The sequence below is a fragment of the Lepidochelys kempii genome, chromosome 3, assembly GCF_965140285.1.
Source record: "Lepidochelys kempii isolate rLepKem1 chromosome 3, rLepKem1.hap1, whole genome shotgun sequence".
NCBI classification, from domain to species: domain Eukaryota; kingdom Metazoa; phylum Chordata; order Testudines; family Cheloniidae; genus Lepidochelys; species Lepidochelys kempii.
In genome coordinates this window covers 143,455,572-143,479,688 of record NC_136382.1, presented here as the reverse complement: position 1 = coordinate 143,479,688, position 24,117 = coordinate 143,455,572, and the positions used below count along the sequence as shown (strand labels likewise).

Below are 24,117 nucleotides of genomic sequence, written 5' to 3'. Positions count from 1 at the left end.
ATCCAATACTACTTCAGTTAAGAAACTGTCATGTATAATTTTTAGCAATTCTGAGGATGTTTTAGTCCTGGCAGGATGAGACATCCAGCATATGTCACTCAGATTGAAGTCCCCATGATAACAGAGCTTTTCTTCTTGCGGAATCAATCTCTGACTTCTTGTATCAAAACATTAAGGGTTTTTCCTTCAAAAAGAGTTTCTTGCGGAAAGAGAGAAACTTATCTCTACACATGTGACTGCATGGTCTTCTTGAAACTGATGAATTTCCTATGCAGTAAGATAAAGCCATCCTCTGAAATTTGATAAGATGAGTCTTCCTGGGAATCTGAAGTATTATTTGAGTCCCAAAGTACCACATTAAAAATATTCTGTCTGGAGTGTCAGAATACTGTGAAAGGAGTCAAAAGGAAGAGATCCTGGAAAGTTGTGGTCCTAAAACATCAAGCCCTTTACTAGAAAGATCCTAGAGAAGGAATATTTTGTAGATTTTTGTTATCCTAACAGTTTGTGTCCGACTGTGTTTCTTTTCTACTAGAACCATTCTGAAATTTATATTATTTCCTCAAATGAGTTTAGTGATAGAGGTATCTCCAAGAATAGATTTATAATAGAACCACACATTTGTCGTTTTAAAAAAAAACCAAAAAAAACTGCACAATATCTTACCTGTTGACCTGATTGATAATCTATTGTTGGGTCTGTGTGTGTGATCTGTTTTCTGAAAAACTCTTGAAATCTACACCAGAGGCAATGGAATTTTAGAAAGACTTGATGAGCTAACTGTCAAAGTCCATGAACTCAAGAGATTGTAGGCAGCCCTTATTTGTTGTGTTCTAACGTGAGGGATAATAATTGCCAAAGTAAACTATAAGATTAAGCAGGAGGGAATCAAAAAGCCAAATGCTTAATGGTAAATTGAAATGTCTTTTAAAAATTGTTTTAACTAGCAATTATTATTTTACTAACAAGTAAGTGGGTAGACTTAAGTTCTTCCTCATTTATTTACCTGCCATGACCTAGCATTAGTACTGTTGCCCTTCAGGTTACTGATGACCTTACAGGCATCTGAAGAGCAAGAAACTGAGCACACTGCTCTGTGGGGTCACCAGTTGGCCTTATTATTCCTGTCTGAATGTACAAGAGTGAGTGGCTGAGAAAATGGGACATGTACTGAGCAGCTGATGCAGACAAATGGTTTTATGGCACTAAAGTTTTTGCTTGTTTATAAGCCTCAAGATCAAAAGTAGTCAGCAGTGAGTGAGGGGACAGAGGAATAATTCACTTTTTTTTTTTTTTTTAATAAAACTTTGGACAATTCTTTCTGATCTTTTTTTCATCATGAGATGAATATTCCAGCTCTTGGGGAAAAGAAAAATGGTTTGAAAGTCCATCTGTGTCTCCTGTCTTTATCCAAAGGTGGTGGTTTAAATTAGTTGCCAAAGTTTACAAAATGGGCCATTAAAGTTGCTACAACATACTTCTAGGAAGGTATTTAGGAGGTAGTTGTAGGGAGAAGTATTTTGATACTATTGGATATGATGGAAAGAACTACAGATAATTCAGGGTGTTGTATTGTTTGACAAACTCTTTATAAAATGTCAGATTTGTTAGGTGCTGACTAAATATACTTATTTAATGTAGTTCTTTATTTACAGTGAAGTATGCGAGACCTAACCGCTCAGGTAACAAGCAGTCTGCTGCAGTTTCCAGAAGTGACTGTTCAAGCACTTGGAGAAGATGAGATAACACTAGAATCTGTACTTCGTGGGAAGTTTGCTGGAGGTAATCCTCTTTCTCTGAAACTTGTTGTTAATATTGGAATTAATAATTACTTGTGAGTGTGGGTTATCTAAATACATATAGTAGTGATACATTTTACTTGTGGCAGAGTAACAGCCTTTTGTAGTGGTAAACACCCATTTTTTCATGGTCTGTGGGTATAAAAAGATCTTCTGTACTTTCCACAGTATGCATCTGATGAAGTGAGCTGTAGCTCACGAAAGGTTATGCTCAAATAAATTGGTTAGTCTCTAAGGTGCCACAAGTACTCCTTTTCATTTTACTTGTGAAATGTGTTGGCTCCATTAAGATGTATCAGGTGAGTTTACCAATAGCTTTATGAAGCCAGGAGGTTCATATCAGGTGAGTTTTCCCAAAATGCTGCTATTTTTAAGCTGTTGCCTGTAATTCAGTAACCCACTTGGTCCTAGCTCTGTGTAGATCCCATTGTTCTTAAATTTCATGTTGTAGTAAAAGAGTGTATGTTAATTCTGTTTTGTATGTGTGTATGCGTGCACAGTCTCAAACTTAGACATAGTAATACATTAAAACTATGTACATTTCTAACTAAACTATTTTGGGTGGACTCATCCCCAAATCATCATCTAAGATTTTATAATTTCAAATGAATCCTTCTGTGTTTATCATTCTTACATAAACTTTTCCCCTTATTTCACTTTAGGGAGAAATGGGCTGGCTTACTTGGCCTGTGGTCCTCAGCTTGAGGTAGTAAACTCTATCACGGGAGAACGGCTGTCTGCATATCGTTTCAATGGAGTAAATGAACACCCACCCACTGTCCTTGTGGTGAAGGAATTTTCCTGGCAGAAAAGAACTGGACTTCTAGTTGGATTGGAAGAAGCAGAAGGGAGTGTTCTCTGTCTGTATGACCTTGGAGTATCAAGAGTGGTAAAAGCAGTTGTTCTTCCAGGAAGGGTACGTACTTTTTAATCTAAAAGCAAAGCTTCTGTTCTGTTGTATGCCATAGAATTCTGTTTTGAGGAAGGTTTTATATGGATGGTTGCAAAAATACCAACTTACAGTACATAGTGGACTTAATCTTGATATCAGAACTTGGGTTGGAAGGTACCAACTGTCTCTTAACTAATGCTGAAAGTAAAAAAAAAAAAAAAAAAATTCACTTGTACTACAGAACAAGATACTACAGGTTTCTTAGCTGTTGGATTATTCAAAGTGACTCCAAGATGGTAGGGGTTGCTAGCACTTTGAAGGACAGGACTAGTGTTAAAAATGATCTTGATAAATTGGATAATTGGTCTGAAATCAACCAGATGAAATTCAATAAAGACAAGTGCAAAGTGCTACACCCAGGAAAGAAAAATCAAATGCAAAATGGGGAATAACTGTCTGGGGAGTAGTACTGCAGAAAAGTATCTGGGGGGTTATAGTGAATCATAAATTGAGTATGAGCCAGCCGTGTGACTCAGTTGTGAAAAAGGCTAATATTCTGGGGTGTGAAAACAGGAGTGTCATATCTAATTGTCTTTCTCTGCTCGGCACTGGTGAGGCCTCAACTGGAGTGTTGTGTATAGTTTTGGGTGCCACAGTTTAGGAAAGACATGGATTAACTGGAGCATCCGTAGGAGAGCAGCAAAAATGATAAAAGGTTTAGGAAACTAGAGCTATGAGGAAAGGTTAAAAACACTGGGCATATGTAGTCGTGAGAAAAGAAGACTGGGAGGGAACTAAATCTTCAAGTATGTTGAGGACTGTTATAAAGAGAACAATTGATTACTGTCCTCCGTATCCACCAAAAGTAGGACAAGAACTAATGGACTCAATCTGCAGCAAGGGAGATTTAGGTTAGATATTAGGAAAATCGTTTTAACTATAAGAATAATTAAAATCTGGAATAGGCTTCCAAGGAAGACTGTGGAATCCCCGTCAATGAAGATTTTTAAGAGCAAGTTAGATGTTTGGCTAACTGTTAAGGATGATCTAGGTCTGCTTGGTCTGCTAGGTCTCTCAAAACAGGGGGCTGAAGTAGATGACCTCTTAAAGTCCCTTCCAATCCTACATTTCTATGATTTTTGTGAGTAGAAGGGGATGAAAGATGTGAAGAACCAGTTGCTCATATAAACCTAAAAACAACCATACCCTTTCTACTTTAGGCCTCCTTCCGACACATATTCTTAAAAGCTCTTTGAGTAAAATGACAATATCTTTAATAAAACTGCAAATCCTAGAAATTGATTTGTGTTGTAAATAAATTACAATGACTCCCTTAGAATCTCAAACTAGCTAACCGGAGACTGTGCGCTTAGACTTGTGAACTTTCTTTTGTGTTTTGGAATAAGGCAGGGGGCATTAGCAAACCAGTTATCTTCATATCCACAGGTGAGCTTGCATCTAGTGGGAAGCACAACTTCCTTGCAAGTCTGTTTCCTGCATATATGATTGGTACCCCCAAATTAGATAGTATCAATCTAAAAAGAAGCACCTTGGACTTGGGACCCTACTTTCTTAACTGGTTTAACTGTCTGGAGTTGCTCTACTGGGTTTATGACCTTCAGTCATCCTTCTCTTAAGGAAACTAGCCAATAGAAAGTTGTAGCTATTGCTTACTGAGATGGAACAACGATCCCAGTTGGAAATATTGTAACTTTCTGTGATGGCACATTCTAACTCGGATTAGAGGGACTAAAGGAGAATCAGATGTCCACCTTTTCCACAAAACCTATCCTTCCCTCTGTTGACTCATTACTGGCCTCAGCCCCAATGCTACCTCTCCCACAGGATGAAGAATAGAAAGTAGGGATATTGCCCCTTGTTAAACCAGAGGTTCTCAAGCTGTGGTTCAGAGAACATTTAGTGGTCTGCAGAGAGTTGTCTGGTCACCTCTCCTTGGTTCTACCTGCTACATAGTTTTGCCAGCTAAAGGTATTATACTGGCCTAATACTGCTTTTCTCTAATTAATTCCTGTAATTGCCACAACGATGTTGTGTGCGAAGTGAAGAGAGAAACTTGAGTAGTGCAGGCAAAGAACCCATTAATTAACTTAGTTATATAAACCTGTTTTGTTGTTGTGGGAAGGAGAGAGATCTTTCTAGGCATTTAAGTGACAGTTCCTTCTCCCTTGGACTGGCACGTTTGATTCTTGGGTACTCCTCTCACTATGGTTTTGTCTACATTCAGAAAGCTTTCACTGGTATAGCTACCAACTGTTAGTAAATCAATGTAGTTAACAAATATGCAAATTTTCTGAAAGTAGACAATGTCCAAATCAGGTTGCTAGGAGCTTGAAGGATTCTTTGCACTTCAATCGTCTTAGTATCTGCAACAATTGGAGTTGCCTTCACAGTGACTTCTTTCACTGCCTCCCTTTTCTGAGCAGTTTGAGTCTTCTTCTCTTTTGTAGGGGTTTTTAAACTCTTGAGTGTCATCTGTAGTAGTAAGCATTTATATTATAGTAGCATCCAAAGGGTGCTGGACTAACACGAGACTTCCTTCTCTCCCCTGAAGGGCTTAGTTTACAAGACAGACAATCAAGGGTAGAAGATGGTATATAACATATAAGCAAATTTATTTGGTGAAGAATTGGCATAGTTTTGTTACATGTTTTATTGGGCTTTTCAAAAAAGATTGAGATTCAGGTTGGGAAAGCAATGGGAAGTTAATAAGACAAAGGAAGTAGGGAAAGGAAGGCAAGGTAAGAGGGATGGTCACAGGTCTTCACTTTTCCTAGCCATGATCAGCAAGTAGATTGTTTTGTTAGTTTTTCCCCATGCATTAAAAATTGTGTGGAGAAAGCATGAAGGTATTTATAGGAGAGGCTGGCTGTTGGGTGGTAGAGGCCTGGAAACTTCAGAGAGAAGGCAAGGGTTATCTGAATTTTTTTTTTTTTTTTTTACTATTGATAGCCTTGTGCTCTATATAGACTTGCATTATGTGGGATATATTTCATATATGCCCAAGGAAGAGTTGAATAAACAGTATACATTTTTACAAACATGTTTGACCTGTGGCTTTCATTTTGCTTTCTACCAATCTTGCCATTAGACTCAAGTTAGTTTAATCAGGAATTAGAAGCAGTCACTGGATTGGATTGGAATGCCCTGAGCTGTGATTAGGAATGTAGAGAAGCAAATAAAATTCAGTGTAGACAAAGAACTAATTATTTAATGTGTGTTCAGTCTTTCACTAATTTGCTGTGAACTTCATTATTAAAATATTTAAGCTTTTCTCTTGGCTTTGTAGCCCTGTGTGGGTAAGTTTTGTATTCAACACATTTAACATGATTTAGAACAAATTTTAGCTTTCATTTTCTGTAATTCATTTCTTCTGTCCTTTTTTTAAAAGCATTAATGAACCCTTGAAATTATGGGCTAGATTCTCAGTGGATAAAAATTGTCTTACCTTTTTAGAAGTCAGTTAAATTATGCCCGTTCAACTGATTTGGGATCTCTGATTTGGGCCAAGGTGTCAAACTATTAACACCTAAATCAGCTTTAACATAAGTGTTTTCATATTAAAAGACGTAATCATTCCCAAGGAGTGAATTAAAAACAGATTAGCAAAATAAACAAACAATAAAAGAGTGACTAAAAATATTATGCTTCAGAAGTGTTTTTAATGGAATCTAAAAATGGACCACATCAATGATGCACAGATTTAGTACTTTTAAATGGTTGCTTTGAGAAAGTATCAACAAACATTTTCATGAACTTTTCAGATTTGCATGGTAGCAGAAGAATAACGTTCAGATTCAGTGAGCTGGGGAAAGTTCTCTTAGTCTGCTCATTTCTGGAATATGAGTTGGCAATGGCATAGGGAAACACAAAAACCCAGGCTGTACCACAGTGGGGAAAAAAATACTCTTTCAGAGGCTCCCACATGGAAAAGTAAATTCGAAATAAGGAAAATGCTAGGAAGTTTGTATGTTAAAGCAAAAAAATACTCTTATTTGCAGCCAGATGCTAAAGAAAAAAGCTACATAAAGAAAAAGAAACCAGAAGCAGCATTTGTAGAAAGGGAGTTCAGCAAGCATCCTACTTCAGTACTTTTTCTTCTTACTGCTGCCACCAGGAGTAATTCAGCAAGGTTTTTAATCCATTTTTAAAATTTGTTGATAATCCTTTGACTAGTGTGGGAAACAGGAAGCTTGATTTATAGAGATCTGGACCCAAAGATGGCAATTGAAATTGTTATAGATCGGAATTGCTGTGACTGACATGAATGCTGGACTCCATGGCTGTGTAATCACAATAAACCCTGACGGAGGGTATGTCTGCAGTGGAGCTGGAGGTGTAATTCTGTACTGTAGTTTTGATTGAGCTAACATGCTAAAAATAGCGGGGTTGCTGTGGTGGTGGGACAGCCTAGCTCTCTCAAGTATGATCCCATCTGTGACCCTATGTAAGTGCTGAGGGTGGCTAGCCTATACTGCCATACATGCTGCTGATTTTAGTGCACTCTCAAAGCTAGGGCATGTATGTCTACCTGAGCTGGAAATTACTTCTCCAGCTCCAGTACATATGTACCCCATAGCTTCCAGATCCGTGTCCCGTCCGTCCCCCCCATCATCATACCCCCCGCCCCCCCGCTAACACGTGAGGCAAGAGACTCTTTGGCCTGTTCTTACATAACAAGGGACCTACCAAATTCACGGTCCATTTTGGTTAATTTCACAGTCAGGATTTTAAAAATAGTCAATTTCATGGTTTCAGATGTTTACATGTGAAATTTCAAGGTACTGTAACTATGGGGGTCCTGACCCAAAAGTGGGTCATGGTGTCAGGGGAGTGTCATAAGACTATTGTAGGGGGGTCATGGGATTGCCACCCTTACTTCTGCCCTGCTGCTAGCTGCTGGCCAGACTCCCAGCTCTAAATCCACACCAGCAGCAGCTCAGAAGTGAGGGTTGCAGGGTATGGGGGGGGAGTTTACCATATATCAGTTTTACTGGCAACCCCCAACTCAGGTCGGGGGGGCTGAAAGCTGGGGCCACAGACCCCCACCCAGGTCGGGGGACTTACAGCCACCCTCGCTTCTGTGCTGCCTTCAAAGCTGGGCTCCCAGGTAGTAGCAGTGGAGCTTCCTGCAGCTGGGGGAGTTTCCCAGAGGTGGGTCTGACCTGGCTCCGGGAGCAGCCCTTGCAGGAGAAAAGGAAGTCCTGTCCCTCCCCAGCCCGGGCCAGAACTAGTCTGGTGCATGGTAGAACCCCCGGCACTGTGAATTTGATAGCGCCCTATATGTAAACCATTTCCCTGTGACACAAAACATTCCATTATTTCTTTTGTGTGTTATGCTCAGCCTCTAATTCATAAGAGAATCAAGGGATAGCGTATGTTGCTGTGCTGTGGTACAGTTTTAGTGCAGAAGGCTGCACACATTAAAACTTCTACTGTAGTGTTGAGTATTTTCCTGGGGTGCACTTTAGCACATCCAGAGTCACATTTTTAATCTTAAATTAACTAGAGAAAATGCTTTCATTACCCAGTAATTCATTTCATTTCTTCCTGTTCAGCCAGGGCTAGTTTTGCATATAAGACATATGGTGGCCTCTCACAATTTTGTTTTCTGCTTGATTTCCTTCATCAGTATTCCCAAAAGTACATTGGGATGTGCATTTAAAAAGACCTTATTTCTGACTTGTTCTGATGATTTTTTGGGGGGAGGGGGGTTAGTCTAATCAAATGCAACCTATAGATAGATGTGGTTTGCATAGTCTTATCCTGATGATTGCCTTCAATTGTTAGTGAGAATGTTTAATTATCGTGAAAATGGCCCATCTTTCTAGGCAGGTTAGTCACTACATAGCATAATTTACAGAACACCTAAAACTTCATGAGATTACATAGCAAGTACAATTTATATTTCACAGGAAAGGCACTGTCCTTCACATTGGTAATGTTTTTCATCATATGAGCAGAGGAAGAATCAGCTTGCACTTTGAGTTTTTAATATAAAGCTGCCTTAAAATATTATTTTCAAACAGGTAGCTGAAACTGGTGAGCTGCAATATTAGAGAGCACCATTTAAAGAGTATTTTATTTAACTGTAGTACAATATCTTAGGACATTCCTCTAAAAATATTAGAGGATATAATGGACTCCCTTCTTTCTCCTGCTCAGGGCTGTAAATTTTTTTTTAATAATCTGAGAAAATACTTTTCTTTTAAATCTTATGAATTAGAAAGTAATTACAGAATCATATTCCTAATATGCCAACTTCTGTCCTGTACTACATTGCAACACTTTATTTATAGTTTGTCAAATGGCTTAAAAGTTAACATGCAGTTTTCTTCTAGGTAACCGCTATTGAACCCATAATTAATCATGGTGGAGCTCGTGTCAGCACTCAACATTTGCACCAGAGTCTGCGATGGCTTTTTGGTGTGGCAGCTGTGGTTACAGATGTTGGTCATATCCTGCTGATTGACCTTTGTTTGGATGATTTCTCATGTAGTCAGAATGAAATAGAGGCATCAGGTAAATTAGCATTTTTATATTTAAACAGATTTTCTGGTTGAGAAGTAAGAAAACTCAAGTTTCCTAAATGAGGAATGTGCATTTCCTATCTGATAAAACATAAGCATCCTGTGTCTTTAAGATCTGTTTGGCTTAGGACTACTTATAATAGCCTACTTGACACCATGAATTCTTAGCTGATGTGCTAATTCTTTCTTTGAAAGATGTTCTAATCTTCTGGTTCTTAAGGCCAAAACTTTTTTTCAAAAAAGCCTAAATTTAGGTTCTTACATCCTTATACATAGCCTGACCCTACACCACTGAAGTTGGTGGAAGTTTGCCTTTGACTTCAATGGAAGAAGGTGTGTTAAATGCCTAAATATGATCTTGTACGTAATTTTAGGTAACAGTTTTTTAAAACACTTGGTTTAAATGATAATTCCTCTGCATGGGCACGTAGAGGAAAGGAGAGGGACATTTAAAAACCCTAATTTAAAAAACAAGCAAACCTGCATTTGGATGTATAGAATCTCTCAATTGCATCCAACATTTCGTTATTATGGAGATATCTTAGTGGCTTCATAGTGGGGGTCGCTTTTGAATATGGGCTTAAAGGATATAAATAAACTTCATGCTTGAGGGCATAAGTAAACCACTAACTGACAGGGTCTAGAGAGAAACTTACCCTGTGAACCAATCTTTTTCATAATTGTCTATTATGTGGATTTTTGTACGTTAAAGTATCTGGGACAGAAGACTGGTCTAGATGGACTACTAGTCTAATCCAATTTGATAATTCCTGTGTTCTTAAAATGAGCTTGAAGCATAAATACTAATTGAAAACACTGCATAAACTGCACATTTGACAGGGAGTAGGGTATTTGATAATATACAGCATAATGCTAAGCTCTTAACATTTATCCTGAAAAAGCTGAAGAATGTAACCTCTTATGTTGCATGATCTTGTGTGTGTAGACCTAGAAGTGATCACTGGGATCCCTGCTGAAATCCCACAAATAAGAGAAGCTGTGACCAGAGAGGGACGACATCTCTGTTTCCAGTTACTAAGTCCATCGGGAGCAGCTGTAACAACCTTATGCTACATAAGCAGGAGCAATCAGCTGGTTGTGGGATTCTCAGATGGCTATCTTTCACTGTGGAATATGAAAACCTTGAAGAAGGAGTAAGTATGCCTTTATATGTATGTCAATATCTGGAGGTGGGGAACTCAGTTATTTCACTTAACTGATTTAGGTTAAATAGAAAAGTAACTTTGATCAAATACTGAGTGTTGAAATTCTTAAATACAGTGTTGAAACCTTTAGAAGCCAATCCTAGATTAATCTTTTTTAGTGGTTTTAACTGATTTTTTTTTTCTTTCTCTTAACTGATTCCTTTAACTGCTTCATCTACAGAATAAACAATCTTGGTTATAATGACTAGAATATGAGAGAACTGCTTTGTGTAAAATTAAGGCAAAGTAATCTTTCAGTAGTGTATAATGAATAAGGGAAATTTAGAAGACATTGATTTTACTGTAATGATTTTTCCAAGACCCTGTCACAGCTAGGTGTACTTCTTTACAAAGTTAAAGTATATTATTTACATAACTGTTAAAAATATCTCTGTGACTACTTAAAATCTTAGATGAGACCAGTGGGACAGATTGAAATTAGGGCTGTCAAGTGATTTTAAAATAATTAATTGCAATTAATCGCTCTGTTAAACAATAATAGAATACCATTTATTTAAATATTTTTGGATGTTTTCTACATTTTCAAATATATTGATTTCAGTTACAACACAGAATACAAAGTGTACAGTGCTCAATTTATATTTTTGATTACAAATATTTGTCCTGTAAAAAACAAAAAATAGTATTTTTCAATTCACTAATACAAGTATTATAGTGCAATCTCTTTATCATTAAATTTGAACGTAAAAATGTAGAATTATGTACAAAAAATAATTGCACTCAAAAACAAAACAATGTAAAACCTTAGTAGCGATTGGTTGCTACTTGTTCAGCCAATCGCTCAGACAAACATGTTTGTTTACATTTGCAGGAGATAATGCTGCCCGCTTCTTGTTTACAATGTCATCTGAAGTGTGCTAGTTCGTGCTTCAAGCACCATTCCAGAGGACATGTGTCCATGCTAATGATAGGTTCTGCTCAATAGCCATCCAAAGCAGTGCGGAGGGACGCATGTTCATTTTCATCTTCTGAGTCAGATGCCACCAGCAGAAGGTTGACTTTTTTTTTGGTGGTTCTGTTTCCGCATCAGAGTGTGGCTTTTTCAAGACTTTCGAAAGCATGCTGTACACCTCATCCATCTCAGATTTTGGAAGCCACTTCAGATTCTTAAACCTTGGGTTGAGTGCTGTAACTATCTTTAGAAATGTCATATTGGTACCTTTTGCGTTTTGTCTAATCTGCAGTTAAGTGTTCTTAAAACAAACAATGTATGCTGGGTCATCATCTGAGACTGCTATTACATGAAATCTCTCCCTCCCACCCCCCTCCAAGGAGTTCACTCTCAAATGTAACTACTGCAGTTTTTTTAATGAGCATCATCAGCACGGAAGCATGTCCTCCGGAATGGTGGTCGAAGCATGAAGGAGCATACAAATGTTTAGCATATCTGGCACGTAAATACCTTGCTTTCAGGTGACGTAAATAGGAAGTGGGCAGCATTATCTCACATAAATGTAAACAAACTTGTTTGTCTTAGCGGTTCGCTGAACAAGAGGTAGGACTGAGTGGACTTGTAGGTGCTAAAGTTTTATATTGTTTTGTTTTTGAGTGCAGTTATGTAACAAACTCTACATTTGTAAATTGTACATTCACAACAGAGATTGCACTAAAGCAATTGTATGAGGCGAGTTAAAAAATACTATTTATCATTTTTACAGTACAAATATTTGTAATAGAAAATAATATAAAGTGAGCACTGTACACTTTGTATTTGTGTTGTAATTGAAATAATTATATTTGAAAATATTTAATACATTTTAGTTGATATTCTACTGTTTAACAGTGCGATTAAAACTACGATTAATGGTGATTTAAAAAATTAATCAGTTAATTTTTTTGAGTTAATCCTATGAGTTAACAGTGATTAATCGACAGCCCTAATTAAAACATCTAACAGATCATTTGTGCCTGAAAAATAGCCTTTCCCACATTCCAGTCATGACTGAGATTGGAGACTGTTCCACCTTGGGACTGGTCACTCTTGTTCTATCACTGCTCCAGTGTCTCATCTATTACTGATGTGGTTAAAGGGATGTATCAGTGAAAACTGGATGCTTATATAGTGGGCCACAGACTCTGGGTGTGTAGATGTGGTTCTACATTATGTCCTCTTTCTCTGGGAAAGTGGGTTATATCTTCACTGTTGGCTTGTAAAATGCTTAAATAATATATAGCATTTATGCTTTCCAGTGTTAATTAGATGGGTAAGTAATTGTTTTTTCTTAAAAGAATAATACTGTCTTGATAAAAATAGATCCCACATGTTTGCTAAGATCTTGAAGTATAGAACAAGGAGTGTGCCAATCAAACTTTTAGGCAATAGAAACATGGGGAAGGACCTCAAATATTCTAGAGGCTAGGATTAAAATACATTATTAGATTAGAAAATTAACTTAAATCAAAATGGGATTCATTTAAGCAAACGTGTAATGGCTCACCAGATATTGTTGAATGTTTACATATACAAGGGTGCAATATTGGTAAGTGGTTGTACTAGAAAGAAGGTTCTGGGGCTTCGGGTAAGTAGAGTGAGTAGGTCACAAAGACAAATGTATTTAAACCCCTTAGTCTAGAAACAGGTAATTAATTCTACTTGGCACTGATTTGATTTCAGCTGGAAACAATGTGCTAAGTTTTAGGTACCACATTTTGAAAAAAGACAATTCAGAGGAGATAGGCAAAAAAGATAAAATTTTGAAAATCAGGCCTATAATAAAATGCTCAGATAATTAGTTTGAGTTCTACCTTGTCAGGTGTGCAAAGGAAATGTTATAATTTATCCCAAACCACTTATGTTAATCATCAAGGAAAGAAGGAAGAAAGAAATGGTTTTAGGTACCAAGTATCAAAGGGGTAGTTGTGTTAATCTGTATCCACAAAAACAAAAAGGAGTCCGGTGGCACCTTAAAGACTAACAGATTTGTTTGGGCATAAGGTTTCGTGGGTAAAAAAAACCCCACTCCTTCAGATGCATGGTAAAACTTCAGTTAAATAGAACAGGCTACTCCATTGTTGGAGATGTTCAAAGCTGGACATTCCTCCTAGAAGAGTCAAAGGAGAGAGAATGCGTTGATCCTACAACAATGCAGGGGATAGATTAGAATAGTGGTTCTCAACCAGGGGGTATGCAGAGATCTTACAGGAATATGTCAACTCATCTAGATATTTGTCTAGTTTTACAACAGGCTACATAAAAAGCACTAGTGAAATCAGTACAAATTAGAATTTCATATAGATAATGACTTATTTATATTGCTCTGTATGCTATATCAGAGTTTCTCAACCTGGGATCGCGGGATAGGTTTAGGGGTGTTGCAAGTGCAGGGCTGGCATTGGGGGGTGGCAAGCAGGGAAATAGCCTGGAGCCCCACACCACAGGGGGCCCCACAAAGCTAAATTACATGGTTCAGCCCAGGTGGTGGGGCTTGGGCTGAAGCCTTGCCGCTTGGGACTGAAATCAGACTCTTGAAAGGGGTACAGTGGTCTGGAAAGGTTGAGAACCACTGGATTAGAAGACTCATTGGAAGGTCTTTCCAATTCAAATGAGTCTGAGGAAAGATTAAGTTTATTTTACATAGCTGGATTAAACAAATTACATAGCATTTTTGAAAACTTCTGGTCTGATCAAAAGGAAACAGGTAGAAGTCCTAAAAGTAACCCAACTACTTGTTTGCTCTTTTGGTCATCGTTGTGTTTCGAGCAGATTTTTTCCACCCAACTATTCATGCTGACTGCTCATTTAACTACAATCACCCAGGAAAAAACATAGAACACATCAATAGGTGTGAGTAGTCCAAATGTTCATAATATTGTACTTATTTACATTGAAGTTTATTTGCGGTCATGTTGCTCGATTGTCTAGCTTTATTAAATCCTTCTGAAATTGTTAAAAATGTTCTCTAAAATTAAAATCAACTTTTAAATAATTGTAAGTATTTCTGGCATGAGAAAATGCTGTGGCTTTTGAAGTGCTGCTTGGAACACTTGGAAGGATAAATGTCAGACATCTAATCACCTGATTTAATTCCTCCCACCACTTTGTTCTAGCTACCACTTTCAGCTGGAAGGAGGGAGGATACCTGTCTATGCTGTTACTTTTCAAGAACCTGAAAATGATCCCCGCAATTGCTGTTACTTATGGGCAGTTCAGTCTACACAAGAAAGGTGAGTGAAGACTGATTTAGAAAACTAAATGATCTGTTGTCCAACTGACTTTGGGAGGGCATACATACGCAACTCTGAACGTGTTATAAATGTAAATCTTTCCCTGGGCTACTAATTGGAGATTTGATCCCTTAATATTACATTTTTGTTTACAATTGAAGGGCCAATATGTAGTGTTGTAGCTATGAATCATTTCAATCTTTCTTTTTGAATATACTCTGGCATTTTTTAAAAAAATTGTTTTTGATCACTTAGAAAATGTAAGTGTACTCAGTATAACCTTGACAATGGAACCACAAGTGCCACCTCTATAATAGCTGAGAAGTAGTGAAGCTTTGAAGTGTAACTTCAATCTGTTGCCTTCTTGCTACAAAATGGGATTGTGAATCTTAATTGCTCTCGTAAATAGAATTTAAACCATTATAGCACTGGTGAAATGCCAGTGAAAGTTGCAGCCATGCAAATGACTTTACTTTTTGTATTTTACAAAAAGCTTTATACTTGACTTTTAGGTAGCTTTCATAGATCTCCTGCAAGTACAGAGGGACAGGACCTACTGAGTACTACTGTGATGAACACCTAGAAATGCCTTTTTCCTAGAGCAATTTTCTAGTGTTTTGTTTTGTCTGGTTTTAAATGTCCCAAGTGATAAGCTACTATCACTTGTCTTGGAAGACTATTCATTATCGAAGGTATTTCATGACCCCTTATTTCTGTCTTTGACATTTATAAGGTACCCATCATCTTATATCTGAGCACCAGTATATATATATGTGTGTGTATATATATGTTTTATATATATTTTGTACACTTTTTTTTCTTTCCTGTGTAATACTCTCTCCATTTGAGTTGTGGCTTTCAGAGCAGTTTTTTATTACATTTATTCAAATAGCTGTCTTAGAGCTGTTTTTGTTGTATTTTGGTTGTTTCCCAAGAGCCTGGGGAATGCTTTTATATAAAAACTTTAATTTGTTCAGGTTTTCAGAAAGTAGGCAAAACAGAAGTAACTATCCTTTTAATCATTCTTTCTCAAACTCAGAACTTTGGTGGTTCTTTAGTTTCATATCATGACAAAATAATACAATCAGAGCATGCTGTGTAGATTGTAAGTTTAAATTTAAGGCTCTTTTGGTAAAGGTTCCTGCATTAACATTTCATTGTAAAGAACTGATGCTGGTAGTGTTTTTTATAGATGAATGTTAACGCTCTGGAAAATTGTGTGGTTAACATTAATCTGAAGTCCATGGAGTTAAGCAAAAAAAGCAGAGTTCCGGAATTCAGTCAATTAAATACCGAGTGCCAAATGAAAAAATCTTCAAATTTATCTCCTCTTCTCCTACAATTGTCCAAATATGACAAATTGTAATTGTTTGGAAAGTGGGTTGTTTTCCAGTTTATAACAGAGACATCATCCTTTTAAATGTGCAATACAATATGATTCTGCTTTGCTTTGGCAATAGCTACTTATCAGATATTTCAGGTGGATTACAAAGGTGCTGAAATTATGCTCAAACTTGTAATTTCTTTCTAGTGAAGGAGATGTTGTGAGTTTGCATCTGCTGCAGTTAGCCTTTGGTGACAGAAAACGCTTGGCATCAGGACAAATCATGTATGAGGTAAAGTATGTGTGTCTGTGAAATACAACTAACGTGTATTAATCTAAAATTGGAAGGATGGATACCATCCTCATGTCTTTCTGAATACACTAATTTCAGGCCTTGGGTCTCATGCCTTACCTGCATGGATTCGGTTCTCCCACTTTTAGATGGGAGTACTAGGCTGTAGTACCACGTGTATCAACTGTGTTTACCTTCCACTGGACTTGATACCTTGGTTACTTCCCTTTAGGAGCTGGGACCAGTAGTGTATATATTGTAACCGAGACAGCTTTCTTAAATCAAAGCATAAGAGAAGAGGGGTTTTTTGGGTTTGTTTTTTTTTAAACAACCCATGTTTATAGATGGTTTGTTTCTTCCCTAAAGGCTTAGGAAGATCAATATAATCCCAGACTCTCTTGCCTCTGGGGTATGGGTGGCCATCAGTACCTCAATCTCCCTGACCTTCAGGGACTCCCTTTTTAAATCTAGTCAAAGGTCTTTGTTCTTTCCTGTGACTCTTGGACCTAATTAAACTGATTGGGCTGCTCAGCAGCTGTCTGAGTGAATGTATCTGCATTGTCTCTACTCTCTTGAAGCGTTTGTCAGGAGATGAGAAAATCACCTCTATTTCTTGACAATTCTGCTAGTGAATTAACACAATATATGTATACAATAAATAACACAATGACCTGATCCAGATACAGTATTCATAAATTATTACAGACCGCTGCGAATCTGTCATACTTATACCACATTAATCTTAACAAAAATCACTTTGTGCTGTGCACTATTAAGGTTTGAAAAAACTACTTCTGGAAAGTTTGACACAAATGACAGTAATCTGACGTAGCAATTCCTCCCTCTTTACCCACTCCACTTTTGTTTTGAAACTACTCTTTCCAAATATTTTGGAAGCAGTGTGGATGCATATAATTTACATTAACTTTTTGAAGTATGAATTTAGGATATTTTTGTAGGGCTTTACTATGTTGTTGGCTTGAAAAATAGCTACTTTCATAGGCTTAAATCTCCCCGTGTTTTCAGTTTCCTCCTGTCATGTAAAAAGAAAAGGAGTACTTGTGGCACCTTAGAGACTAACCAATTTATTAGAGCATAAGCTTTCGTGAGCTACAGCTCACTTCATCAGATGCATATCGTGGAAACTGCAGCAGACTTTATATATACAGAGAGAATATGAACCAATACCTCCTCCCACCCCACTGTCCTGCTGGTAATAGCTTATCTAAAGTGATCATCAGGTGGGCCAGTTCCAGCACAAATCCAGGTTTTCTCACCCTCCACCCCCCCACACAAATTCACTCTCCTGCTGGTGATAGCCCATCCAAAGTGACAACTCTTTACACAATGTGCATGACAATCAAGTTGGGCTATTTCCTGCACAAATCCAGGTTTTCTCACAACCCCCCCACCCCCAAACACACACAAACTCACTCTCCTGCTGGTAATAGCTCATGCTATTCACCAGCAGGAGAGTGAATTTGGGGGGGGGGGGGGGTGGAGGGTGAGAAAACCTGGATTTGTGCTGGAAATGGCCCACCTGATGATCACTTTAGATAAGCTATTACCAGCAGGACAGTGGGGTGGGAGGAGGTATTGGTTCATATTCTCTGTGTATATATAAAGTCTGCTGCAGTTTCCACGATATGCATCTGATGAAGTGAGCTGTAGCTCACGAAAGCTTATGCTCTAATAAATTGGTTAGTCTCTAAGGTGCCACAAGTACTCCTTTTCTTTTTGCGAATACAGACTAACACGGCTGTTACTCTGACTCCTGTCATGTGCATCCCTTACAGCAAGAAAAGCTCCTTTCCCATCATAGTTCATGTGAGTGTTGACTATATAAATGTTTAGGTACTGTTCAAAGATGTCTTTTTCAATTTTGCAAAGTAAAAATTGATAGTATGAGGACAAGGTATAAATATTATAAAGTGATTAAACTTTTTTTTCTAAATATGGATGCCATTGCTTTATCTTCGTTTACATGCACAGTCACAGTGAAAGCAAAGTTCATACACTGTTCTGGATTAACAGAATGTGTTCTGCTTTACCTTAGGTTTTGATTTTTTTAGAAGGGCTTTGCATTGTAATTTAGTCATGCTTTTCGTTTTACATTGCCATGAATGCTTTGGCAGGAGGATATGGGGAAGTTTCTCAAAATTATTTTTTCTCCCTTCAGCTTCAATTTTCCTTGTTTGTGCTTCACTTTATGCTGTTGTACTAGAGCTCTGGCTAAAAAATCTTTTTCTCTGTTCTTCCCTGTGTGTGGTCATCTCCCACCCCCACCCTCCAAGCGAACACGCACAAATTTTTATACCTCATAAGAGTTCCCACCTCATGGCTTCCATTACCCTTATTTGCCCTGTACCAATGCGTTGACACACAAACTTTGTGTACCCCAGCACTGCTTGATTTCAGATGTATCTTTTGATAAAATCTGACTGGCATACTAACTATACATGAATTCCCAGAGTTGCTAAGTGTGTGCATGTGAAATGTTCATTTTTCTTCTCACATTACATAAAGCTTGTTTGGATGAGAGAGTGTGATTTGGAGGAATGTGTGGACTTATATTTTGTCTTAAAAAAAAAAAATCTTGAAAATGTGGGTAGATTAGGATGACTGTAGAAATGTATATTTAGCTTTTTTAAGGTTATTATTATAGGGGTTTTAAAGAAATAAAAAAGGAAAACTTGATACTTAACTATTTGTCAATAGCTACTGCCAAGTCCTTGTAAAACTGGATAATAGTAGGAGTTCTCCTGAATAGTGAAAATGATGGACATTATTATTATTTTGTATCTACTTGGTTTTGTATCAACTTACCAAAATTAGTTCCTCAGATCTAGGGTTATTGAATATTTTATTGCACTTAATCTCTGTAACATGCCAGAATATATTCTTAAAAAATATGTAATTTGGGATTCCTTTGGTTGACTCATAAATATGGAAGAGACTGCATCTCTTAAGTGTAATATCATACACATTCATTTCAAATAACTTGTATTTGTCTTTCAGGGTTTGGAGTACTGTGAAGAAAGGTACAGTCTAGACCTCACAGGTGAAGTCTTTTCATTAAGAGGGCAGACTAGCAATACCAAACTACTCAGTTGTCAGACTATAGAAAAATTTCGCAGCCATATTGACAGAGAGGATGGCGTGAATGAAGGTTTGTTGCTAGGTCCAAAATATTTTCCAGTTGAACTGTAACATAATGCTTTTGAAGAAAACAGTAGAGTTGAATTCTAAAAATGTTAGTGCTGTACCCACAGCCCTAACAGTTTACTTGAATAGCTGTGTAGAATAAACATGTTTAAAGACTAAAAAGAAGATGTTTGAGTTGCAATTAATATGGAAAATGACAATGGAACAGGGAAACCTGATACATAAAGTACATGATTAAATTGGAAAAATTATATCTATATCTCTCTCTGAGGTGTAGGCTTTTTGATGTTCAGCTGCCTTTTTAACTTAAAGGTAAGTTAAAAGTATAATAATGCTTTGGAAACAGATTGTCCAAAGCTGTATTCTGGCTAGGCCTTTTTAATGCTGTCCTGCTCTTGTTGTGTGGAGGACTTAAAAAGGAATGTGAAATTTTTGTTTACATACAGTAGTTGCAGGAAAAGAAGATACAGCAGGCATAAGCTACAAAGGCTGCCTAAAACATGGAGTTCATATTACTCGCCAATTTCTCCTGTAGGCTGTTGTGCATATTCCTTCTGTGTAGACAACTGGGCTGCTTTCAAGTTTGTTTGTATTTAAATAGCCAAATTAGATTGCGCTGTTAAACTCTAGATAATCTGTTTAACTATATACTGAAACCGGAAAGTCGTCAGCTGCTTGCGGTGCTGATGAGCCAAAAGGGGCATCTGTGAAGGAAAACTTCCATGTATGAGGAGAAAGGAGTTGTCGTCTCTCCCCCCCCCCCCCCCTTAACCTCTGTAGCTTGAACAAACGCAATGAAAATAGCTCTCTTTGAGTGGGGAAAAAAAGCACTTTAGTTGGGTGATTTTTTTTTTTCTAGGAAGTAAGATGAACTTTAAACACCCATACTCATGGGGAAAAGTATTTGAAAAGTATTTCCCCCCCATCCCCCTCAAGTAAATCTAAGTGTCTACAACTGTTTGAGGGATAAAATTAACATCATTTTTCTTTATGGAAAGATGGGGTCCAGGATTTGTAAAAGACAAAATTAAACCTCCCTGGACTCCCCCCACCCCCGCCGCACATTGTTAACCTGGGGCTAGTCTATACTTCTCTGTTCTAAAGCATGGAGCCCACTAGACTTTCTCAGTGGAACCTCTGTACAAATTTAACATTGGCGAAACATCTTTGTTCCCTTACCTTGTTTTCAGAAATGTCAGAACCATTTTTTGTTGTTGAAATCCTTAAAACAAAAAATCAGCCCAGGGCAGATGGTTGTATGATTAAACTTTGGCAGTTATAAGCAGCTGAAAACAGGGTCTTACAATGAAAAATGTTAAGCAGTTTTAACTAATGAAGTCCTGCCAGTTCCACCTATAATTATTTATAAAACTTTTGATATTAAGTATTCCTTTAAACTGCCTCTCTCCCAATCTCCCTTGTACTTATTTCACTTTGAAGCAATAGTCTGAGGCTCACTCATATGACAGATAGGCACAAACTGCATTCTGAAAATGTTCCCACATGATATCAGTCCAAGTTATAGTTTGCAATTCTCTTCTCCCTTTCAGGTAGATAGTGAACTCCTTGTTATAGTCTTACTTAAGTCTACACTACCGCCGTAAGTCAACGTATGCTACACAACTCCAGCTACGTGAATAATATAGCTATGAGGTATGAATCGACATACCTTAGGTCGAGTTACCGTGGGGTCTGTACTGCAGGGGGTTGACGGGAGAAACTCTCCCGTCGACTTACCTTACTCTTCTCGTCGGGGGTGGAATACAGGGGTCAACTGGAGAGCAGCCTGCTGTCGATTTGGCAAGTCTTCACTTGACCCGCTAAATCGACCACCATCTCAGAGCGTCTATCCTGGCTGTAGTGTAGACCTGCCTTTAGGTTTAATCTACACTAGAAAATTAGGTTGGCATAAGTCACTCAGGAGTGTGAAAAATCCAGACCCCTGAACAGTGTAGTTTAGTTGACCTGCATCCCCATATAGACTGTGCTAGGTCGATGGAAGAATTCTTCTGTCAACCTACCTACTGTCTCTTGGGGAGGTGGATTACCTGTGCTGATCGGAGAATCCCTCCTGTTGGCATAGATAGTGTCTACACTGAAGCGCTGCAGCATTCTAAGTGTAGACAAGCCTGTAGTTATTTGAGCCATTGATCTAAAATAGAATAGTAGGCTTCCTGTGAAGGAGGGAAGAAGACAGCTTCTTTGCACTTAAGATTTTCTGTGAAGACTTTCTGCTACTGCTGGTCAGAGAGCACATGCTGAAAGAGCAAAAGCTATGTTGTGGTAAACTGATGCAGTTGTTTTTTAAACTTAAAGAATCAATAACTTCAAAGATAATTTGAGCAATTAACAAAACAGAAGATAGAACAGAGGCTCACAGAAGAACACTTGTAGGAAATGGGATGGGGACCCCAGACTGGAAATGATGTACCTAGAAGAACCTAATAATGGTAAAAATATTCCTATATTAGATTTGTATAGTTACTTTTTTTTCCCATATTCCCTACACCAATAGGAGAATCTTAACGTCCCGTGCTTTGCTCACATTTAGAGGAAACTCCCTTTCTGCCCCATCAAAAAACAACCCTTATTGGAAACTACTGTAGTATTAGGCAATATATGTTGTGTTTTTAAATTAAGGTATTCCAGTTATGTTATGTGATATTCTTGTGACACTTGTATTTTGAATCTGGTTGAAAAGTGGCTATTCTAGAAGCATGTAAATGAGGCAATTACACAATGATCAATAAATGAATAATGCAAACCACTAATCTGACATTCATCTTAATTTCATATTGATGATATTTCTTAAAGGTGATAACTTCTATTTTTTTAACACAGCTACATATTTTGATAAATTAACTGTGTAAATATGGGAAATTCAGATTAGCCTGGTCCCAACAATAGATATTTTATTAAATCTGATATATGAACAAAATGAAACTGGATTATAGCTACCGAAGGATTTAACGTTTCATTATCTTTAAGTCAGTAAGGCATTCTGCCAAAATACTGAGTTTTGTGTTTCTAAAAAAGTGTTAAACAAGTAGTATGACAAGTTGAACTAAAACTCATTACTGTGTAGCAGTATCTGCTGATTTATTTTAAAGAAATGCCATCTTTCTTACAGTAATATCTCCTGATACCAGTGTGTCAGTCTTCAGTTGGCAAGTGAATACGTATGGCCAGGGCAAACCTTCTACTTACTTGGGCATATTTGACATAAATCGCTGGTACCATGCTCAAATGCCTGATTCTTTAAGGTGAGACTTCATTGGGTGTATTTTACGTAGCTTTCAAAATGGTTATAAATGATTAATTAACATCTTACTTGTTTGTATTTACTTTATCTAAGACCAGGGGAATTTCTTCATAATTGCCCCTATTTTGCATTATGGTCGCTGGATGCTGTAGTGAGTATGACTTCTCCACACCACATCTTGGATATTCTGGTACATGAGCGAAGCTTAAGTCGTGGAGTTCCTCCTTCATATCCGCCTCCTGAGCAGTTTTTTAATCCAAGCACCTACACTTTTGGTATGTATTTCGGTTTAGCTGACTTTAGGAGAGCAAGCTTAATAAGAGAATTGAGGTTAACTTGTCATTTATTGATTTATTTTTATTTTTTTTGCTTCCTATGTGTGACTTTTAACAATTAGAAACACTTTTATATTTTACTTTCAAAATATTTCTTTACTATTGGAAAGTATTTTAGACACAGATTGCCAAATTTTGATATCTAATGCATTTGTAATATGGCCTGTGAAGAAATGATTGTTATAAAAATCAAATAGTTTTAATTTGTGTACTGTGCTAGAGCTGTTCTATATAGTATACAGCCTAGGTAAAATTTCCACACAGATGTGTGAATGTTGCAAAATCTGTAAGTGAACTAATGAGCCAAATAACTAGTTATTCAGCTTTTTAATCCACTCCCAATATTAACCCCATTTTTAATAGAAGCTGTTTACTTTGTATTGCTGCACCATACCGTCAAAAATGTAGACTTTTAACCACGTGCTCTTTGTTTTCTTAGATGCTACTTGTTTGTTGAACTCTGGAGTTGTTCACATGACTTGCACTGGGTTTCAGAAGGAGGTACTACTTTTGTTTTTTTTTCTAGCTTTCTTTCTGATATCTAGAAAAGTTCATCCTCTGTCATTTGTATTGAACAGACTTATATTTACCAATGGAGGTGGGAGAGCATTTTGTGCCAAAAGGGCTATATCTTGCCCCATTAAAGTCAGTGGTAAAATTCCTATTGGCTTCAATTGAAACAGGTCCTAAATATGTGTAGATGAGTCTGGTGTAGATTTCTCAGGAGGTAACAATAAAACCGTATATGACTTGGTTCGAATTCTAGATTATGGAGAGGTAACATCCTTGTCTCTCCATACATAAGGTTGCAACTGTTTCTTTTAAGCCTAGATTTTCATCATTATACAATTTAGGACAGGTAAAAAATTTGAAAATTTGGTGGATAAGTTAGGATGGAGAGGATTTTGTTTGTGTATTTCATGCATACATGTCCAAGCACAGCTTTCAAGTATTTCATGGATGAGAGCTACTGCAAGAGAGTTTGGACCTGGGACCTTACATTTTTAGGAGGGAAATTCTTTTCTGAGTTGGAAAAGGGAGAACCAGTTACATTTCACCTCACTAAATTTTTGGTACTTAAGTAGCTATAAACTGAAGTTATACATGTAG

At 37.4% G+C, this 24,117-nt stretch overlaps 1 protein-coding gene across 3 annotated transcripts in view; it reads left to right on the top strand.

Annotated features, from left to right (window-relative positions):
- Positions 1-24,117, top strand: part of AHCTF1 (AT-hook containing transcription factor 1) — an 85,410-nt gene that overhangs the window by 12,205 nt on the left and 49,088 nt on the right. For 2 of the 3 annotated variants that reach the window (XM_073338312.2, XM_073338314.2), the window contains exons 2-11: positions 1,656-1,782; positions 2,462-2,715; positions 9,051-9,231; positions 10,186-10,393; positions 14,513-14,629; positions 16,161-16,245; positions 19,264-19,414; positions 22,541-22,673; positions 22,766-22,947; positions 23,447-23,508. In XM_073338312.2, coding sequence (XP_073194413.2) covers positions 1,662-1,782; positions 2,462-2,715; positions 9,051-9,231; positions 10,186-10,393; positions 14,513-14,629; positions 16,161-16,245; positions 19,264-19,414; positions 22,541-22,673; positions 22,766-22,947; positions 23,447-23,508 — 1,494 coding nt within the window. In that variant the 5' untranslated portion in view covers positions 1,656-1,661. Of the gene's footprint in view, positions 1-1,641; positions 1,783-2,461; positions 2,716-9,050; positions 9,232-10,185; positions 10,394-14,512; positions 14,630-16,160; positions 16,246-19,263; positions 19,415-22,540; positions 22,674-22,765; positions 22,948-23,446; positions 23,509-24,117 lie in introns of all 3 variants that reach the window. The other variant, XM_073338313.2, reaches the window with a different exon arrangement.